This window comes from Schistocerca cancellata, chromosome 2 (assembly GCF_023864275.1).
Source record: "Schistocerca cancellata isolate TAMUIC-IGC-003103 chromosome 2, iqSchCanc2.1, whole genome shotgun sequence".
In the NCBI taxonomy this organism is placed as follows: domain Eukaryota; kingdom Metazoa; phylum Arthropoda; class Insecta; order Orthoptera; family Acrididae; genus Schistocerca; species Schistocerca cancellata.
In genome coordinates this window covers 247,092,582-247,114,592 of record NC_064627.1, presented here as the reverse complement: position 1 = coordinate 247,114,592, position 22,011 = coordinate 247,092,582, and the positions used below count along the sequence as shown (strand labels likewise).

General features: G+C 42.9%; 1 protein-coding gene across 2 annotated transcripts in view; it reads right to left on the bottom strand.

Moving 5' to 3' along the window:
- Positions 1-22,011, bottom strand: part of LOC126161579 (lactosylceramide 4-alpha-galactosyltransferase-like) — a 441,277-nt gene that overhangs the window by 366,603 nt on the left and 52,663 nt on the right. The window contains exon 1 of one of the 2 annotated variants that reach the window (XM_049917521.1): positions 9,806-9,890. The exons of the other annotated variant lie outside the window; for it this stretch is intronic. Within the exon in view, the coding sequence (XP_049773478.1) occupies positions 9,806-9,814 (9 nt within the window). The 5' untranslated portion in view covers positions 9,815-9,890. Of the gene's footprint in view, positions 1-9,805; positions 9,891-22,011 lie in introns of those variants that run through there. 2 annotated transcript variants of the gene reach the window in all.

Genomic DNA, 22,011 nt, shown 5'->3' with positions numbered 1-22,011 from the left:
CCAGCTTTCTGGGACGTGTATATGGAGCCCTTGTTGGACAAGTTACAGCAGCATATTTAGATGATCTCCTTCTCCTGGTAGGTGGCAATAGCCACTTAGAGATGGGGAATAAAGCCAGCCACATCATAGGCGTAGTATATGACTGCTGCAAGGCAACTAAGATGTCACTCGCTCCAGATAAATCAAGGTATATATTACTAAAAGGAAAATTAACACGAAACGCGAACATCAAGTGGATAATGCACCAATTCGACGGCAGCCGGAAGCCAAATATCTGGGTGCTATCCTCGACGAACGCTGGAGTTTGGCGGCACATAACAATGCGGTAACACAGATAGCTCTGAAAATAATAAACAAGTTAAAGAATACTGGTGGAAGCAGGTTTCATATGTCGCCTGGTCAAGTTATATTGTAAAAGCGTGCTTGCGTCCATCGTGAGCTACGACTCCAGCGTTTGCGACCACAAGATTACTCGGGTGAGGACCACCGTGGCGGTTGGTAGAGTTCAAACATGCAACCTTCCCAGATTCATTCGAAGATACCGTACGTTGCCTGTAACTGCTCTGCATAAGTCATGGGACAATGCCCATTGGACTTTACCGTTCAGCAGCAAGTAGTCATCTACTGACTGTGAAATCAAAATTTAGACAAAGATAAAGACATACTAGGCAGGCGAGCAGATAATGACAAGAAATTGAAAACACCACACTAGACCTGTGCAGGAATATTGGGAAGCAGAGGAGACGGGCGCACGTAAGGTACTGTTTGAAGATTGGACACCTGAAATCGAGCAAAGGCTTAATGCATTTTCTAACCGGTCATGGGTCCTGTCCTGCATAGCTTTCTTGAATGCTGAAGTTTAGTTATTTCATTTGGTAACTGTTGCCTCATTTTCCTTCTTTCCAACTACAAACCACAAGAACCAAATTCCGATGTTAAAGTCGCTCGGGGTAGGCGCGTGATCTCAGGCGCCTTGCCACGGTTCGGACGGCTCCCCCTCTCCCCCCCCCCCCAACCCCACCACCGGAGGTTCGAGACCTCCGTCGTGCATGAGCGTTTGTGTTGTACTTAGCCTAAGTTAGTTTAAATTAGATTAAGTAGAGCGTAAGCCTAGGGAGTGATGAACTTAGCAGTTTGGTCCCATAGGAACTTACCACAAATTTCCAATTTTCCGGTGTTAAATTTTAAAGTAAGCAATGAGGAACCAACTCCAATTTCGACCCATACGCTCGGTGGATCAATAAATATTGAGACTTATAATATTAATCTGGTAGAACATTAGAAAATGTTTATAATGCGGCAACTGCTTTTGAGATAACGTCAAATTTGAATTTTATTTTGTAAAATTGAGCTATGACAGCTCTAGCTCAAAGTGTCGAGCATGAAATGGGTTCCGTATTGCATAACTAGTTCTAAATGTAGAGCCCGATAATCATGTAAGAAATGAACTATAGACGTAGTAAATTAATGAAAGAATGGAAATGAAATGTCCAGAGCCATTAGTTGGCCGGTTTTTTGCGCTCTTTTTTGGTTTCAATAAAACTCCATGTAATTTCAGGCATGTCAGTCAAGTTTTATCTCTCTACCTACATTATTACGTGAATTAGTGCATTCTCAAATTTTTCAGACTTTCGCCTCACACTATATATTGCGTAAACGCGTAGGCATCTGCGGGCACTGTCAGCCTCATTAAAGTCCTTCTGGGTGTACTATCGGATCACCTTACCAAACTGTAGAATGATTTTTCACTCTGCATCGCAATGGGTGCTGATCTGAATCTTTCTGGTGGATTAGAACTGTTTGTTGGCATATTAAAACTGTTTGTCAGAGATTCAAACCTGCAATCATTGCTTTTCGCGGGCATCTGTTCCATTGACAGAGCTACCCAAGCACAACCAACAAACCACAGGATAACTTTTGTGAAGTTCTAAAAGTAGGAGAGGAAGTAAAGGCGGAAGTATAGCTGTGGTTCCGGGTCGCGAGTCGTGCTTAGATAGCTCAGTCAGACAGAAGCTCCAATTTCGAGACCCTATTCGGCACTCAATTTTAATCTGCCAGGAAGGTTCAGATCAGCACACACTCTGCTGCAGAATGAAAAAATCATTCTAGAATCAATCCCTCACACTGTGGCTAAGCCAAACCGCCCTAACATCCTTTCCTCTATGAATGCTTGTAGCAATAGGCTGCAGGAGAACTTCTGTGAAATTTGGAAGGCAGGAGACGAAGGAACGAGATGCTGGCAGAGGTAAAGCAGTGTCGACGGGTAGTGAAACGTGCTCGGAGCGCTCATTCGATAGAGCACTTGCCTGCAAAAACCAAAGGTCCCGAGTTTGAGTCCCTCTCTGATACGCAGTTTTCATCAGCCAAGAAGTTTGATAGCTTACAAAATAATTATATATATTACAATAATAACCTAAGTTCAGATATGTTGCAGTGGCCTTCTTCACGACAGACTGCATGTACGTGCGCGACTGGAAACTAAGAAGAAATGATGAAACACAGGATGTTTCACAGTCTTTGCGTAGGCGTTCTTTAGTATTCGCCGACCCTGGGACGACAGGATTTCACCGAACTAACAGGGTGAACTAACCACGTGTGCAGTATAATACCTCCCCCAGTACACTGATAATGATTTTCAACAAGAAAACCATAAAACCGATAGTCTCTCAGTGGAGAAAGACATCTTAGAAGCGAATCATTAATTTCAGTTTTGCTCGGCCTGCTGCCTTTCACGCGAAGAAGATGACTGGATTACGGAAAAATACACTGCATACGATCGCTGCAGAGAGCCTACGCCTCTCAGTGGCGTAACAAGTCTTACTAGTCTTAAACGACGCCAGCCGTCTCTGAGAAGCTTCAGCGAACATTTTGTCTTTAACGGAAATTGTTCACCACAGCGTGAGATAGCAGCCCTAAGCTTTTGTCACAAATGTTTTGAAACATTTTGTATGTCAAAACACAGAAAAAACTATAGCGGCCGTCACGAAAATAGGTACCTCAAGGTCATCTCACCGCGTTATAGCATTGTCAGTTACTTAAAATTCAGAAAAAAAATTAGAGATCTCTATTTGTAGTCTAGAATATAATGCAGTACTTTCTAAAAGAAAATTCTTGCCAGCTGCTATGGAAAAAAAACTAATGTTACAAGAAATGTTGAAGACAATTTCTTAATTCAACCAGTTGTTAGAAACAGAACTACTGACAAAATCAAATGGCTCTGAGCACTATGGGACTCAACTGCTGTGGTCATAAGTCCCCTAGAACTTAGAACTACTTAAACCTAACTAACCTAAGGACAGCACACAACACCCAGCCATCACGAGGCAGAGAAAATCCCTGACCCCGCCGGGAATCGAACCCGGGAACCCGGGCGTGGGAAGCGAGAACGCTACCGCACGACCACGAGATGCGGGCAGAACTACTGACATATTTGGACTGAAAAAAATGTGTGAACATTCTGAAAGTTTATAGATGCATGTGGCATATATGTTATCGTGAAAACATAAAAGTATTCAGACATAAAGTAAAATACCCTAAGAGGTGTGAAACTGTTCCACCTGTGTAACGAAAACTGTTGTCCCTGACGAATTTACGTTCAATTGGACCTTCTAGAAAATTCGAGCGAGAAAGCTGCTAAGAAAAGTATAAAATTAATTTTGGTAACACCTGAGACATCATTATAATACCGTGTCACGTATGAACGCATTTTATTTGCAAGAGACTCCGTGCGCCACCAGGATTTTTTCCTACGACTAGCCTTAATACGACTGATAATACTCTCAGCCTCTGGAACTATTTTTATTTCTGGTTCTTAACTGAACCTTCTTCACTGCGCCCATCACGCAGATCGCCGATATACGCTGTACAAAAGTAACTGTACATACTTTCAGGCCACTATCTCCGTTGAAGTCGAGCAAAATACATGTGTGCGTATGCTTTTGCAAAAACCAAGTTTTATCCAAGTATACTACAAGACTATTGTCCTCAGCAAGCGATAAGTGTACTGTACACAAAACTTCGTCCTCCGTCCTTGCAACTGCAATGTCTGTGCATTCGATTAAAATTTTTCGTCCACCATTACATTTCCTGAATTAAAAGCCAAGTGAGCAAAGTAGACAAAGAACGGAGGTCTCTGAGGCAGAATAAGTTTTTCCACCGTAATCACACTGTATTTTTCTAGCATTCAGATAATCTCATCAGTTGTGGTACCTAAGTACACTTCTAAGCACTAATCGTTTATAAAAATCGTAAAATTTCGTTGATTTCCGTTTTCATTTACACCCCTTTCTTCGAGAATCACAACACATGCTCACATCTAGAGAATCTCCTGACGTTACTCCACTGTTAATATATAATGCAATCGATTCCGAGGTACCATAAGGTTTTGTTGTCATTATGTGAACTTGCACAAAGGTTATATCATTCTAGGTCTCTTCGCTGTCAGCCAGTACATTTTAGATTGTTTTCGAAACTCTTTACACCTCCTATGCAGGCCCTTGCTTGTGCATTTCGCTCACTACCAAACTCAAGTCCACTCTCCGATCCACTGAAGACTGAAACCACATGTGAACACACGACGCTGGAATCACAGCGCTAAGCGCCTCCGGACTGCAGGCAGCGGGTGTGACCTTGAGGTGTGTAATTTCGTGACCACCAGTCTAACAATAAGGGAAACAAAGTTGATATTTTTTCCGATATTTATACAGCATGAATGACAACAGGCTGACAAAACAGAAGTTTAAGTATCAAAATTAATTAAGGTGGATCGGAGAAGTTAAATTCGCAATACTCGACAGAAAAGCAGTAGAAGGAAAAGAGTTAAAACTTTAAACTGAGAAGAGTTCCTAGGCAGGAGCAATTGAGAGAAGAGGTGCGAAATAGGTTGAAGAAAAGGAAACTGACGAAAGGATGAAATAATCGAAAAAAGAAGTGTTCCAGTTGGCCAAAGCATGAAACACGATGGTAAGACAGGTGCTGAAATCCCCCCTTTGTCTACCTACGTTCAAGTTTATAACAGAACCTTACACTGAGTAACAAAAGTCATGGGATACCTCCTAATATCGTGTAGGACCTCCTCTGGATGGTGTAGTTCAGCAACTCGACATGGTACGGACTCAAAAAGTCTCTAAGTCTCCTGCAGAAATACTGAGCCATGCATTCTCTGCAGTCGTACATAATTGAGAGAGTGTTGCCGGCGCAGGATTTTGTGCACTGACTGACCTCTCCATTATGTCCATAAATGTTCGATGGCATTCATGTCGGGCGATCTGGATGGTCAATCATTCTCTCGAATTGTCCAGACTTTTCTTCAAACCAATCGCAAACAATTGTGATCCACTGACATTGTCATCCATAAAAATTCCATGGTTGTTTCGGAACCTGAAGTCCGTAAATGACTGCAGATGCTTTGCAAGTATCCGAACATAACCATTTCCACTCAGTGATCGGTTCAATTGGACTAGGGGACCCAGTTCATTCCACGTAAACACTGACCACAACGTTATGAAGCCACCAGCAGCGTGCAGAATGACTTGTTGACAACTTGGGTACACGGCTTCGTGGAGTCTGCGCCACACACGAACTCTGCCGTCAGCTCTTACTAACCGAAATCAGGACTCATCTGATCAGCTCACGGTTTTCCAGTCATCTAGTGTCCAACCGACATGGTCATGAGCTTAGGACAGGCGCTGCAGGCGATGTCGTGCTGTTAGCAAAGGCATTCGCGTCGATCGTCTGTTGCTATAGAGCCATGCGTCTACCTCCAATTACCATCCCGCGTTGAAGGTCTGTTAATCCTCGTCGCGCGGTCATAATTACGGCGGAAACCATTTCAAATGAATCACTTGAGTGCAAACGACAGCTCCGCCAGTGCACTGCCCTTCTATTCCTTGTGTCGTACTACCGCCATCTGTATATGTACATATCGCTAGAAGATGAACATCAACAAAAGCAAAACGAGGATAATGGAATGTAGCCGAATTGAATCGGGTGATGCTGAGGGTATTAGATTAGTAAATGAGACGCTTAAAGTAGTAAATGAGTTTTGCTATTTGGGGAGCAAAATAACTAATGATGGTCGACGTAGAGAGGATCTAAAATGTAGATTGAGAATGACAAATGGTTCAAATGGCTCTGAGCACTATGGGACTCAACATCTCAGGTCATAAGTCCCCTAGAACGTAGAACTACTTAAACCTAACTAACCTAAGGACATCACACACACCCATGCCCGAGGCATGATTCGAACCTTCGACCGTAGCGGTCCCGCGGTTCCGGACTGCAGCGCCAGAACCGCTAGACCACCGCGGCCGGCTTGACAATGACAAGGAAAGTGTTTCTGAAGAAGATAAATTTGTTAACATCGAGTATAGATTTAAGTGTGTCCGCAGCTCGTGGTCGTGCGGTAGCGTTCTCGCTTCCCACGCCCGGGTTCCCGGGTTCGATTCCCGGCGGGGTCAGGGATTTTCTCTGCCTCGTGATGACTGGGTGTTGTGTGATGTCCTTAGGTTAGTTAGGTTTAAGTAGTTCTAAGTTCTAGGGGACTGATGACCATACATGTTAAGTCCCATAGTGCTCAGAGCCATTTGAACCATTTAAGTGTCAGGAAATGGTTTCTGAAAGTATTTGTATGGATTGTGGCCACGTATGGAAGTGAAACGTGGACGATAAATAGTTTGGACAAGAAGAGAATAGAAACTTTCGAAATGTGGTGCTAGAGAAGATTGCTGAAGGTTAGATGGGTAGATCTCATAACTAACGAGGAGGTATTTAATAGAATTAGGGAGAAGAGAAATTTGTGGCACACCTTGGCTAGAAGAATGGATCGGTTGGTAGGACATGTTCTGAGGCATCAATGGATCACCAATTTAGTATTGGTGGGCAGCGAGGAGGGTAAAAATCGTAGAGGGAGACCAAGAGATAAATACAATAAACAGATTCAGAAGGATGTAGGCTGCAGTCGGTACTGGGAGGTGAAGAAGCTTGCACAGGATAGAGTAGCATGGAGAGCTGCATCAAACCAGTCTCTGGACTGAAGACCATAACAACAACAACATGACGTCTGTCACTTCAATGTAAAGAGCAGGTGTTACAGACCTGTTAGTGTGGAGAAGAGTCCGACAAAAGCAGACACAACGGTGGGTTCCTCTTCCTCTGGCAGCTGTAGGAGCATGTGGGCGTTGCTTATCTCAGCGGGACGGGATGTGTCGCGGCCGGCCGGAAAACGCGGCAAGGCAGGGTGGAGGGCCATCCGCTCCGCTGCGCCCGCAAACCGCCAAGACTGCCTCGCCCTACCTCAACTCACCTCACGTAAACACGACATTGTCAGCCAGACAACATCACGGCTGTCAAGGCGACAGGACTGCTGTCAGGAACGCTAACCTGTAGAGCAACCCAGACGCGAGCACGGATTACAACGCGTCGCCAGGTGACGCCATATTGTATGCCCGTAGGTCGGGAAATGTGTTGGAAAACGCACAGACTGCTCGGTGATCAAGCTGTATTTCCATGCCGGCCATGTGAATAGCACGCGACAAATACCTCGATTCTTTTCTTTGGGAATTAAACGTGGTTTTGTAGTTCTGTTTCGTTTCGGTATACCAACGTGGAGTATGAACCTTACGTTAGAGTCTGCTGTTATTCAGGGAGCACACTGAAAAATGTCGTTTGCGTTCTTATTAAGCAGGAATCTACGTAAATAAAATGTAAAAGTTCGTGTGTTCAAAATCTTATACGAGGGTCATTCAATAATTAAAGTGACAAATTGGTCTGGGGAAAAAACTGTTAGTAGCGCAGGTTCGGTACTTTTATGGCTTTAAGTTGGCATCACTGGGATGAGCCCTGATCAGCTGATGTATCAACATTGTTTTGTTTATAACCTCAAAAATACATTTCAAGATGGCGAGTCCGCTTGAAACGTCCACATTAGTTGAACAGCGTTCTGTTATTCGTTGTTTACTTGCTGAAGGCGAGAAACCCGTGAATATATACTGTAGAATGCCTAAAGGTTATGGTGAAGGTTGTATGAATCGTGCAAATTTTTGAAAGTGGGTAGAGCAGTTCAAATATGGTCGCGACTCAGTGACTGACGGAACACCGCTCTGGCCGACCAGTTGCAGTTTTAACTCCCTCACTTGAAAGACGAATTGATGACATTAATCGTGCCGAGCGCCATGTGACTGTGGAAATTATAGTTGATAAGGTTCAAGTTAGTACTGGTACAGTTCATAATATTATCTGTAACATGCTGGAGTACAGCAAAACATGTGCAAGATGGGTCCCAAAAGAGTTGACGCAGCTACACAAGGAAACAAGGTTGTGAGTGTGTACAGAACTAAAGGAACATTATCAAAGAGAAGGTGAGCCCTTCCTCAGCAAAATTTTAACTTGTGATGAAATTTTATGAGCCAGAATCGAAAAGACAAAGCATGGAGTAGACGCACACCAACTCACCTGTCAGGAAAAAATTCAAAACCCAAGCATCAGCAGGAAAAGTCATGTCGACGGTGTTTTGGTATGCTGAAGGTCCAGTTTTTTGTGTTTATCTCGAAGATCAGCGTACAATGAACAGCCAATAGTACTTGGGTTTGCTTTTAAACAACGTGAAGCGAGCCATGAGGAAGAGGCTCAAATGGCTCTGAGCACTATGGGACTCAACATCTGAGGTCATCAATCAAAATGGTTCAAATAGCTCTGAGCACTATGGGAGTTAACATCTGTGGTCATCAGTCCCCTAGAACTTAGAACTACTTAAACCTAACTGACCAAAGGACATCACACGCATCCATGCCCGAGGCAGGATTCGAACCTGCGACCGTAGCGGTCACGCGGTTCCAGACTGAAGCGCCTAGAACCGCTCGGCCACACCGGCCGGCCATGAGAGAGAGACGTCGTAGATATCAGAGGAGAGGTGTGATTGTCCACCAAGACAACCCACGTCCTCATATTGTTCAACCAACCTGTGAAACCATCGACAAAATGGGCTGGGCTGTACTGCCTCATCCCCATTACAGTCCTGATTTAGCATCTAGTGATTTCCATTTGTTTGGTGCACTGAAAGAGGTATTACGTGGGAAGAGGTTCCAGAACAACGAGGACGTGAAAAAGTTTGTGGTAAATTGGTTCAAACATCAAGATAAAGAGTTCTTTTGCAGACGGAATAAAAAAGCTTGTAGCCCGTTGGAACAAGTGCAAAAATGTTCGAGGGGATTATGTTGAAAAGTAGAAAAAGTATTATTTTTTGAAAATAAACGCTTTTTCTCCACACCAATTTGTCTCTTTAATTATTGAATGACTCTCGTATCTCCGAAAGTTCTTCTCCGATTGCTTTGAAATTTTGACACAACGTTGCATTCGAACACGATCGTGTTTTATATATCTACTGGAGCGCCATATTATATCAAAACGTATTTAATATAAAAAAGGGAAACGTTGTCACCAAAAATCTCGGAAGTTCTTGAACAGTCAACTTCAAATTTTTACACATTAGTAAACGTCAGGACAGACATATGTTATGTACTTTTAATAAATATAAAATGCAAATGTATAGACAATACGTAATAGGAAACCACTGTTAGCAAACACTCGAAAAATTCTTGACAAATTTACTTCAAATTTTTACAGGACGCTATAGTACACGATTCACGAAAGATGGCAGCTCGCGCAGGTCGTGACACGTACGGGGAATTTACTGTCGCCGGTTCCAAGCGACAGTTGCAGTACAAGATTACACGTGCTCTGCGGTCGAAGAAAGCTTGTATCATGCAAATTATGTCTGTTGCTTGATTATGTAGAATTTGTCGCTTACCACCACCATCAGCGATGACAACTCGAAACAAATGGAACGAAAATTCACAAAATAGCTCGCTACGATTACGTTTTATGCTCGCACTGGCTATGACATTCACAGTAAAGCGCTCAGAACGCTACTGCGCGCTCATTGGCTGTCAGAGAATGCGTGACGTAGGTGGGCAGAAGAAGCCTGTACTCGACCGCCATCGTTTGTCACTCCATCTATAATAAACATTCGTACGGACGTAAGATACATATTTTCTTAAACAACAATGTACAGGTTTTCTGTTGAAACCAACTGCGAGGAAGAAACCGCTGTGTTTTGCTCTGCTGTGAAAACATGAGGTTTTGTTTTCCTTCTCGCAGTCAATTTTAAGAACGATAGTAGGGATTTATATCATTAGAGAAAATTATTTCTTCCACACATGTTCTTTCTCATAACATAGATTTTTAAAGAAAAATTATATGCACACTAATGTGCTGTTTTGTTTTCTTCATCGCAGTCGGTTTTCACAGAAAACAGAAAAGTTGTATCAATGGCTTATCAGCTTACGATGGGGTACTATTGCGGAATGAATTTGCAATAACAACAAGTAGGGCTGAAGACCAGATAGAGGAGGAGGAGTAGACGGACAGAGTAGAGGGAGATGAAATGCATATATAGGGGAGGAAGGAGGATATCAACATAGAGAGGAGCAGCGCGAGACAGCGACATTCGACACGCATATAGTCGACGGCCATCCATAGCAATAAGAAACCTGCAGCTGCACCACATCTTCTATAGATTTCACCCACATTTGAACATTTTTAAGACAGCTGCTGGTAGCGGATATAGGAATGAATTTTCCGTCTTCCTCATGTGAGGCGAATCTCTGGCGATACACTGGCGAAAAACTTTAAATATCAGAAGCAGTTGTGATGGGGAGCGGACAGCGCGCATTCTGTTCATAAACCACATTTACTGATTACCAAAAACTCACAGTCAAAAGGAGTCCGCTTCACCACAGTTGACATCCTCAGATTTTAATATGATCAGTGTTTTAAAGCTTGCGCAACAGAAGAAACTCTGCTATACCCTCACTACACCGGTCACCTTAAGGTGAGTGGCAGAGGGTACTTCTGATGGCACCATCTTTCCCGCCTGTTCCTGTTCCGTGGAAAGCGCATAATTTCTGAGGTTTCTAACTTTGGAGTTCGTATTGATAACAACTGCCAAGATGAGAAACATAGAAGTAGATATCCTTGGTGTCGCAAAGCAGCTTAAATCACTTAATTAAGGCAAGGCTTCCGGCCCAAATTGTATACCAGTCAGGTTACTCTCAGAGCATGCTGATACATTAGCTACATATTAAGCAATTATATACAACCGCTCGCTCACACAAAGATACGTACCTAAAGACTGGAAAATTGCTCAAGTAACACCAATACCCAAAATGGGAAGCAGGAGTAATCCGTTGAATTACAGGCCCATATCACTAAACTCGATTTGCAGTAGGGGTTTGGAACATATACTGTATTCGAACATTATGAAGTACCTCGAAGATAACGATTTATTGACACGTTGTCAGCACGGGTTCAGTAAATTTCGTTCTTGCGAAACACAACTAGCTCTTTATACCCATGAAGTAATGAGTGCTATCGACAAGGGATGTCAAATTGATTCCACATTTTTATATTTCCAGAAGGTTTTCGACACCGTTCCTCCAAGCGTCTTCTAACTAAACTGCGTGCCTGTGGAATATCGCCTCTGTTTTGCGACTGGATTCGTGATTTCCTGTCAGAAAGGTCGCAGTTCGTAGTAATACACGAAAAGTCATCGAGTAAAACAAAATTAATATCCGGCGTTCCCCAAGGAAGTGTTATAGGCCATCTATTGTTCTTGATCTATATGAACGACATAGGAGACAACCTGAGTAGTCGTCTTAGATTGTTTGCAGATGCTGCTTTCATTTACCGTCTTGTAAAGTCATCAGATGAGCAAAAAGAATTGCAAAATGATAAGTGATCTGTATGGTGCGAAAAGCTGCAACTGACCCTGAATAAAGAAAAGTGTGAAGTTATTGACATGAGTACTAAAAGAAATCCGCTAAATTTCGATTATGCGATAAGTGATACGAATCTGAAGACTGTAAATTCAACTAAATACTTAGGGATTACAATGAAAAATACCCTAAATTGTAACGATCACATAGACAATGTTGTGGGTAGAGCAAACCAAAGACTGCGATTCATTGGCAGAACACTTAGAAGGTGCAACAGGTCTACTAAAGATACTGCTTACACCACGCTAGGCCGCCCTATTCTGGAGTGTTGCTGTGCGGTGTGCGATCCACATTAGATGGGACTGACGGAAGACATCGAAAAAGTACAAAAAGGGCAGCTCGTTTTGTATTATCGCGAAATAGGGGAGATAGTGCCACAGACATGATACGTGAATTGGAGTGGCAATCATTAAAACAAAGTCATTTTTCGTTGCGACGGGATCTTATCATAAAATTTCAATCACCAGTTTTCTCCTCCGATTGCGTCCGCCCCCGGTAGCTGAGTGGTCAGCGCGACGGACTGTCAATCAAAGGGCCCGGGTTCGATTCCCGGCTGGGTCGGAGATTTTCTCGGCTCAGGGACTGGGTATTGTGTTGTCCTAATCATCATCATTTCATCCCCATCGACGCGCAAGTCGCCAAAGTGGTGTCAAATCGAAAGACTTGCACCAGGCGACGGGAGGCCCTCGTCACACAACATTTCATTTCATTTCCTCCGGTTGCGAAAACGTTCTGCTGGCACCCACCTACATAGGAATAAATGATCATCATGATAAAATAAGAGAAATCAGGGCTTGCACAGAAAAACTTACGTGCTTGTTTTCCCTTGCGCCGTTCGAGAGTAGAGAAACAGCTTGAAGACGGCTCATTGAACACTTTGCCAGGCACTTTATTGTGCAAAACAGAGTAATCACGTGGATGTAGATGTAAATGAGTGTACATTGACTCTGAGTTTAAATGGTTACGGCACATATGTTCTACTTAAGTCTATTGTCGAGTGGTTTAATTCTCTCTTATATAAATTACAATAAGAGTTAAGTAAACCAGTAGTGGTGGTACTAATAACATTTGCAGGGATACATGAGATTCCAGAGCCATTGTTGTTCTTGTGGTCTTCAGTCCGAAGACTGGTTTGATGCAGCTCTCCAACCCTGTGCAAGCCTCTTCATCTCCGAACACCTACTGCAAATTACATCCTTCTGGATCTGCTTACTGGATTCATCTCTTGGTCTTCCTCTACGAATTTTAACCCCCCCACATTTCAGGCCAATACTAAATTGGTGATTCCTCAATGTCTCGGAATGTATCCTACCAACCGATTCCTTCTTCTAGTCAGGTTCTGCATCAAATTTCTATTCTCCCCATCTTTATTCAGTACCTCCTAATTAGTTACGTGATCTACCCATCTGATCTCAAAAGCTTCTGTTCTCTCCTCGTCTAAACTGTTTATCGTCATGTTTCACTTCCATACATGGCTACATTCCATACAAACAGTTTCAGAAAAGGCTTCCTAATATGTAGACCTACATTCGATATTAACAAATTTCTCTTCTTCAGAAACTCTTTGTTGCCATAGTCAGTCTGTATTTTATATCCTCTCTCCTTCACCCATCATCTGTTATTTTGCTGCCGAAGTAGCAAAATTCATCTACTGCTTTAAGTGTCTCGTTCCTAATTCCCTGAGCATCACCTTATTTAATGCGACTACATTCCATTATCCTAATTTGGTTTTGTTGATGTTCATCTTATATCCTCATCTCGAGACCCTGTCCATTCCACTCAACTGCTCTTTCAAGTCCTTTGTGGTCTCTGACAAAATTACAATTTCATCGGCAAACATCGAAGTTTTTATTTCTTCTCCCTGAACTTTAATTCTTTGGTTTCCTTTACTGCTTGTTCAATGTGCTGAATAACATAGGGGATAGGCGACAACCCTGTCTCAGTCCATTCTCAACGTCTGCTTCCGTTTCATGGCCCTTGGATCTTGTAACTGCCGTCTGGTTTCTGTACTGGTTGTATGTAGCCTTTCGCTCCCTGTATTTTTACCCCTACGACCTTCGGAATTTCATAGAGTATTCCAGTCAACATTGTCAAAAGCTTTATCTAAGTCTACAAATGGTATAAATGTACGTTTGCCTTTCCTTAACTTGTCTTCTATACGTTGTAGAGTCAGCATTGCCTCGAGTGTTCCTACATTTCTCCGTAATCCTAACTGATCTCCGACGTGGCTTCTACCAGTTTTTCCATTCTTCTGTAAAGAATTCGTGTTAGTATTTTGTAACCATTACTTATTAAACATAGTTTGGTAATATTGATAACTGTCGGTACCTGCTTCCTTTCGAATTGGAATTATTATATTCTTCTTGAAGTCTGACGGTATTTCGCCTGTATAATACAGCCTGCACCCCTTATGGGAGGGTTTTGTCATGTTTGGCTCTCCCCCATTTTGCTTTCATCTACAACTTCTCCCATTTCTATAATACTGCCTTCAAGTTCATCTCCCTTGTATAGACGCTCCATCTGCTCCTTCCACCTTTCAGCTTTCCCTTCTTTGCTTGGGGCTGGTTTTCCATCTGAGCGCTTGACATTCATACAGCCCCTTCTCTTTTCTCCAGAACTCTCTTTAATTTTTCTGTAGCGGTATCTGTCTTTCCCCTGGTGAAATATGTATTTGTCCTCTAGCCCTTACTAATTAGCCATTTTGCACTTCCCACCAATTTCACTTTTTATACGTTTGTATTCCCTTTCGGGAGTGCTTCATTTGTTACATTTTTATAATTTAACGTTTGATCAATTAAATTCAATATCTTCTACGTTACCCAAGGATTTCTATTAGACCTTGTCGTTTTACCTATTTGATCCTGTGCTGCCTTCACTATTTCACCTCCCAAAGTTACCTATTCGTCTTCTACTGAATACCTTTACCCTGTTTTAGTCAACCCTTGCCTCATGCTCCCTTGACACTCTCTACAGCCTCTTGTTCTTTCAACTTATCCAGGTCCGTGCTCTTAATTTCCCATCTTTCTGCAATTTCCTCAGTTTTAATCTGCGGTTCATAACCAATACATTGTGGTCGCAGTCCACATCTGCCCCTGGAAATGTCTTAAATTAAAATCTGGTTCCGAAATCTCTTACTCTTATACAATAAATCGGAAACCTTCCAGTGTCTCCACGTCTCTTCCTATACAACCTTCTTTAACGATTCTTAAACCAACTGTCAGCGATGATTAAATTTTGCTCTGTACAATATTCTTTTCCTCTGTACAATATTCTACCAGGCGGCCTCCTCTTTCATTCCTTTCCCTCCGTTTATATTTACCTACTTTTTTCCTTCTCCTTCTTTTCGTACTATCGAAGCCATTCCCCCATCCCAATTAAATTCTCGTCTCCTTTAACTACCTGAATGATTTCGTTTATCTCATCATACATTTCTTCAATCTCTTCATCATCTGCGGAGCTGTACTTTCACATGAACTCACCTCTCATTAGTCGTTTTACGCATTGCTGAGTGTCGTGACCTCATTTCCTCACTCATTCTTACGTTGTTGAAACTTCAGACAGGTGTCCCCATTCACAGCGATCTTCGACCTTTCTTAATATGATGTGAAGAGGCAGGCTGGTAATCTTCTTCGCTTGATCCAACCATCTGTTTGCTGCTCTTCCACGTGATCTTCTGCCGTCAATTTTTTCGTACACGATGGTCTTCTCTTAATTATCCCCTTTTCTTCTCAAGATGTTCCCAAGGAACTGAAGCCATCTGTGACTGACACGAGAAGATAATCTTCTTGTGATTTTAAGTTCTTCTATTGTTGAAACATTTGTTCTTTTTTGTGGCCACGGTACACGTAGCATCCTCCGCCATCACCACATCTCGAAGGCATCAATGCGGCTCCTATCACGACTTTTCACGCTCCAGGTCTCGCATCCGTATAAGAATACAGGAAACACCAATACTTCTACCAAGCGCATCTTCGTTATCTTGGATATTGCCATATTCTGCCATATGTTAGTGAGTTTGACCATTGCGGCTCGGCCAAGAATGATTCGTCATCCTATCTCTTTATCAAACTTTCCTGTGCAATTGATCAGAGAGTCTAGATATACATAATCACTCACTATCTCCAGATTCCTTAAGCATCCTATATGTTGGTTTTGATCGATGCCTTGGCGATTTATAACCATTAGTGTGGTTTTTTTCATGTTAATCTCTAGGTCAAGGTTTAGACTAATATCTTTCACTTTTGAGAACAAATTACCGAGTTCTTCCTCACTTCCTGCTATGAGTGTAGTATCATCAGCGAAGCGTAAATTGTTGATTTTCCTGCCGCCAATTGAAATCATGAACTACAAGACTAATAAATGTAAAAGAAATTGAAGGTTTTAACATGTATTTGCGAAATAGACTAAAAGATGTGTACAATAAATTTAGCGTCAATGAAAAATGTAATTTATTCTGTAACAAAGCCTACAGTTCCCAAGTAAAGCATTCAGAAACAAGATTAATAAATTATAGTTCTGTCGCTGGTTAATTTAGTTTCTGAAAGTGTTAGCGGACAAGCGTACATCAACTGCCACTACTACATATTTCTAGATTTTCAGACATCAGAACGGAACTTATCACTCACTGGAATGACATGATGTTAGGAAGAAATACTCTCACAGCTGGTAAAATTGTTGTTTATTAAAACGACCGATTTCGCTGCTTTAAGCCGCATCATCAGGTGAACCTACGTGGTAAAAACCGAAGTACAGTGTCACCACTTTTTGCGGATATTGAAATTACTAAAGGAATGTCTAAAATATACTCACAATGTTAAAGGATCATAGGCATACCTATATCTCCTAGTCAGAAGTTAATATTCAGAGAATATCGTCAATATTGTGACGAGCGAAAGGTAAGTAAGCAGTGCCCCATTCTTTGAAATTTTCCTGCAGCTAAAAAGAAAAAAAAGAAAATATTTTACAGTGAATGGACGATAATTGTTTTTTAAAAAATGTGGCCGGACTGGCCGTAAAGAATTGTCACTGCTAACATGATTAGTCGCGGCACACGCAAATTACAATGTGGAAAGAATCAGGTGGCAGTGTCTTACCAGTATGACGCAGGGCAAATAGGTGCAGGGCAAGGCAAAAGCGGCCCGCATGAACTACAAAGAGACCAGCTGACTGGCGGAACGGAAGCTGTCCATGTGGACAGTGTGACGCCATGACTAGGAGCGCTGGGTCGCTACCATTACAAGCGAGAATAGTACAGAATTTTATTACATATTGCACCTAATCATACAAACAATCAAAATTAGCCAGAATGCTATGGTGCTTTAATTCCAACTGGCTATTCAACGTGAACTGTGAGTTTTTTTTTTATTTCCTCTTCTTCTAATATGTTCGAAATATGGCCTTATTTATTTTCTGTGAAGTATTTTAAGTTTTCAGAAGTACTTGTGACGCTGTGCCGCTCTTCGCGTAAGTGCGTTGTTGAAGCAAAAGGGAGATTATTTAAGTTAAAGTTTTCCTGAAATCTTATTCGAAAAGACCTACCGGTTTGTCCTATATATTTCTCAGGGGCAATCATTGCATGTAATGCAGTACACTCCCCCTTCATTATATTTATTCACCACAGCTTTTTCCTTGTGCCTGAGTTTTCTGCCTAGATCTGAAAATGTAAAATACGCTGGAATAATTTTTTTTTCCATTTCATACGTCTGCCAATTTTTTTCGGATATTTCTCCCAGATATGGTATTCTACAAAAAATAAAGCTTTCCTATACCTGCTCGGCTCGTCTAAGCGCTATAAAATCTGTCTCTAATCCGCTGTGGGAAGGAAGATCTCTCTTTTTCGTTATACTTCTATTAACTGCGTTAACAAATTCTGGATCGTAACCGTTTTGATACGCAATATACCGTGTAACCTCATATTCAGCCACTTGAGCTTCTCTGCTAAAGAGGCACTTCATACATATGGTTTAACATGGCTCAGAATGCTGCGGATTTATATTTCATAGGGTGACATGATTGCCTGTATATGAGAAGACCTGTCATGGTTGGCTATCGGTAAATATAGAAGCCTGTATTTCCATTTTTGTTACACGCCGACTCAAACCGGCCACATCATTAAGTGATAGAACTGGTGGATGATGATGATTTCCATTTTTAAGGTCACTTGCAGGTCCAAAAGCGGTAAAGTGTCATTCTCAGCGCACAGCGCAGTGAACTGTGTCTTTTGGTTCAAACAATTTAGATCCTGAAGAACCTGGTCACTTTCAACACCACTACCATCATATAATATGAAAACATCGTCAACATATCTATTCCATAAAATTAATCTTCTAGTACGATGGGCTGAATTTTTTCATAAATTCTTGCTCAAAGTTGGTCATAAAAATACACTCCTGGAAATGGAAAAAAGAACACATTAACACCGGTGTGTCAGACCCACCATACTTACTCCGGACACTGCGAGAGGGCTGTACAAGCAATGATCACACGCACGGCACAGCGGACACACCAGGAACCGCGGTGTTGGCCGTCGAATGGCGCTAGCTGCGCAGCATTTGTGCACCGCCGCCGTCAGTGTCAGCCAGTTTGCCGTGGCATACGGAGCTCCATCGCAGTCTTTAACACTGGTAGCATGCCGCGACAGCGTGGACGTGAACCGTATGTGCAGTTGACGGACTTTGAGCGAGGGCGTATAGTGGGCATGCGGGAGGCCGGGAGGACGTACCGCCGAATTGCTCAACACGTGGGGCGTGAGGTCTCCACAGTACATCGATGTTGTCGCCAGTGGTCGGCGGAAGGTGCACGTGCCCGTCGACCTGGGACCGGACCGCAGCGACGCACGGATGCACGCCAAGACCGTAGGATCCTACACAGTGCCGTAGGGGACCGCACCGCCACTTCCCAGCAAGTTAGGGACACTGTTGCTCCTGGGGTATCGGCGAGGACCATTCGCAACCGTCTCCATGAAGCTGGGCTACGGTCCCGCACACCGTTAGGCCGTCTTCCACTCACGCCCCAACATCGTGCAGCCCGCCTCCAGTGGTGTCGCGACAGGCGTGAATGGAGGGACGAATGGAGACGTGTCGTCTTCAGCGATGAGAGTCGCTTCTGCCTTGGTGCCAATGATGGTCGTATGCGTGTTTGGCGCCGTGCAGGTGAGCGCCACAATCAGGACTGCATACGACCGAGGCACACAGGGCCAACACCCGGCATCATGGTGTGGGGAGCGATCTCCTACACTGGCCGTACACCACTGGTGATCGTCGAGGGGACACTGAATAGTGCACGGTACATCCAAACCGTCATCGAACCCATCGTTCTACCATTCCTAGACCGGCAAGGGAACTTGCTGTTCCAACAGGACAATGCACGTCCGCATGTATCCCGTGCCACCCAACGTGCTCTAGAAGGTGTAAGTGAACTACCCTGGCCAGCAAGATCTCCGGATCTGTCCCCCATTGAGCATGTTTGGGACTGGATGAAGCGTCGTCTCACGCGGTCTGCACGTCCAGCACGAACGCTGGTCCAACTGAGGCGCCAGGCGGAAATGGCATGGCAAGCCGTTCCACAGGACTACATCCAGCATCTCTACGATCGTCTCCATGGGAGAATAGCAGCCTGCATTGCTGCGAAAGGTGGATATACACTGTACTAGTGCCGACATTGTGCATGCTCTGTTGCCTGTGTCTATGTGCCTGTGGTTCTGTCAGTGTGATCATGAGATGTATCTGACCCCAGGAATGTGTCAATAAAGTTTTCCCTTCCTGGGACAATGAATTCACGGTGTTCTTATTTCAATTTCCAGGAGTGTATTTGCTATGCAATAGACAAGTGGACAGCCCATGACTAACTAAGCCTTCTTGTTGTGCATAAAAATCATCCCCGAATTTAAAATAATTAAAAGATAAAACAATTTTTAATAAAGCCAGCATTTCTTCCACCTTATTAGATGGTCTCTCCGAAAAGATACTCAGATTCTCCGTGATAACGCTTTGCACCTGAACAATAGGTGAATTAAGTAGCACTTTTTCATGAAAGCACTCACCATTCAGTCACAAAAATAAATAAAAAAACCTTACCTTTTCAATTCAGGTCAGTAAACCTGTATTTTAAACTGACTTCGTCCTATTTTGAAAGAACATAGATAGAAATAGTAGCCTTACGTTACGTCCTTAGTACTTTTCAGATTTAGAAGTTAGTAGAGACATCGCTATCGACGACGCGACACGGGATTAAGACTATTTGACAGCGATGATAATTTAACTCTCACGCAGGGAGGAACATATTTGGCAACCTAGCCATTTTAGTTGGCCGTGACCGATTGTTATTCAAGGTGCGTAGACTATATAGGTAACCCATTTCGGCGAGCACACTGTCATTGGCTAGCGACGTGCTACGTAATTTGCTGGCTAGCGCTGGTGGAGTCGTGCACTCGCTAATGGGAATCTCACACACCCAAACAATTTTTCACGTCTCTCCATTGGATTTTTAAGGATCTCATTGATGGGGTCAAATGTGATTTGAGAGAATTAGTATCCGAAATATTCGAAAGGAAACGTCAAGCAGTAAATGCACCGATGACCACGCTTGCCACGTCCGAGGCTAGCTATAGATGATCGTCATGACTACTTACGGCTGAAGAACGTAAATATGCCGAATATTTTACAGTTTTACGTGCCACTTTAGTTCAGACATGTTTAGAGAATATTATGATAGACATGACGAGACTTACCTTATAATACGATATTGCTGTGACTGTGTTGTTAAGGAGTACGATGCAAAGTTCCTTTGGACACGCATGCATGTCTGAAGGAACAGGCATCGCGGCTACTACAGCCGCTATGAAATACATGAAATGTATTCGCAGTTGCGATTACGGACAACCATCAGCTGTATAATGGAATGACGAGAATGAAAATTTGTACCACACCAGGACCCGGAACCAGATTTCCCGCTTCACGCATGATGTAGGCTGTGACGCATGAACGATGGCATGGGTCTGGCGTGAATCGTGTACGAATAGCCAAAGCGATTAAGGAAACTGTTCGCGTAAAGCAGAAAATTCGGGTTCGAGTCCCGGTCCGGAATTTTTGGTGTCGTTTTTTTAAATTGGTACAAATGGCTCTGAGCACTATGGGACTTAACATCTATGGTCATCAGTCCCCTAGAACTTAGAACTACTTAAACCTAACTAACCTAAGGACAGCACACAACAGCCAGTCATCACGAGGCTCTCGTTTTTCCATTATACAGTGATGGTTGTCCGTATTCGCAACTGCGAATACCTTTCATGTATTATGTCATGACGCTGACGCAGAAAATTCAAATCGAAGTAGTTGAACACGACGCAGTCTAGACAAGATTTCTTTTCGATGAAGCCTGCTTCATTGCATACACTGGTTTTTTACTAAAAAATCTAAACTGGTTGAAAGTTCTCTTTCTTCAAACATATCAATGATGGTCTTTTCGATTGCGAAAAATCCGGATTGTATTAGCACTGCTAATGATTACATCACACATTTCCAACGTTAAATATCTGCTCCGTGAGAAGATGAAAACATAATTTCGAAATCCGGTATTACAGCAAACCACTAAGGTGATGGAGAAGCACGCCCGCCTTTCGAAAGTACACTTATCCAGTCTTATTTAGCAGTTTATTTTGCGTCTACATGGCATTTTTCTGTCGTGATTCCTGATAGATGGCTCTGAGCACTATGCGACTTAACTTCTGAGGTCATCAGTCGCCTAGAACTTAGAACTAATTAAACCTAACTAACCTAAGGACATCACACACATCTATGACCGAGGCAGGATTCGAACCTGCGACCGTAGCGGTCGCTCGGCTCCAGACTGTAGCGCCTAGAACCGCACGGCCACTCCAGCCGGCTCCTAATAGATTGTCGATGTTTTTGCACTTGAATGGGATGCATCCTGCCAAGTATTTTAAGGCATCGTGAGTAACTTCTTCACTGGAGCTCGCTCAATCTCGAAGATCGCAATCTCAAAGCAAATCTTCTTCATCTTAAGTGTCATGGCGTGATGTACCATCTACTTTGTTGCGCAACTCATGAAAAATAAAATTACCGAATTTGTCCACTGTTTCTTCTGCATAAGTTTGATCTTTGTCCTCTCAAATGAAGCACCAAGACATAAACTTGTATTTGTCGCATTGCCAATCAGTATT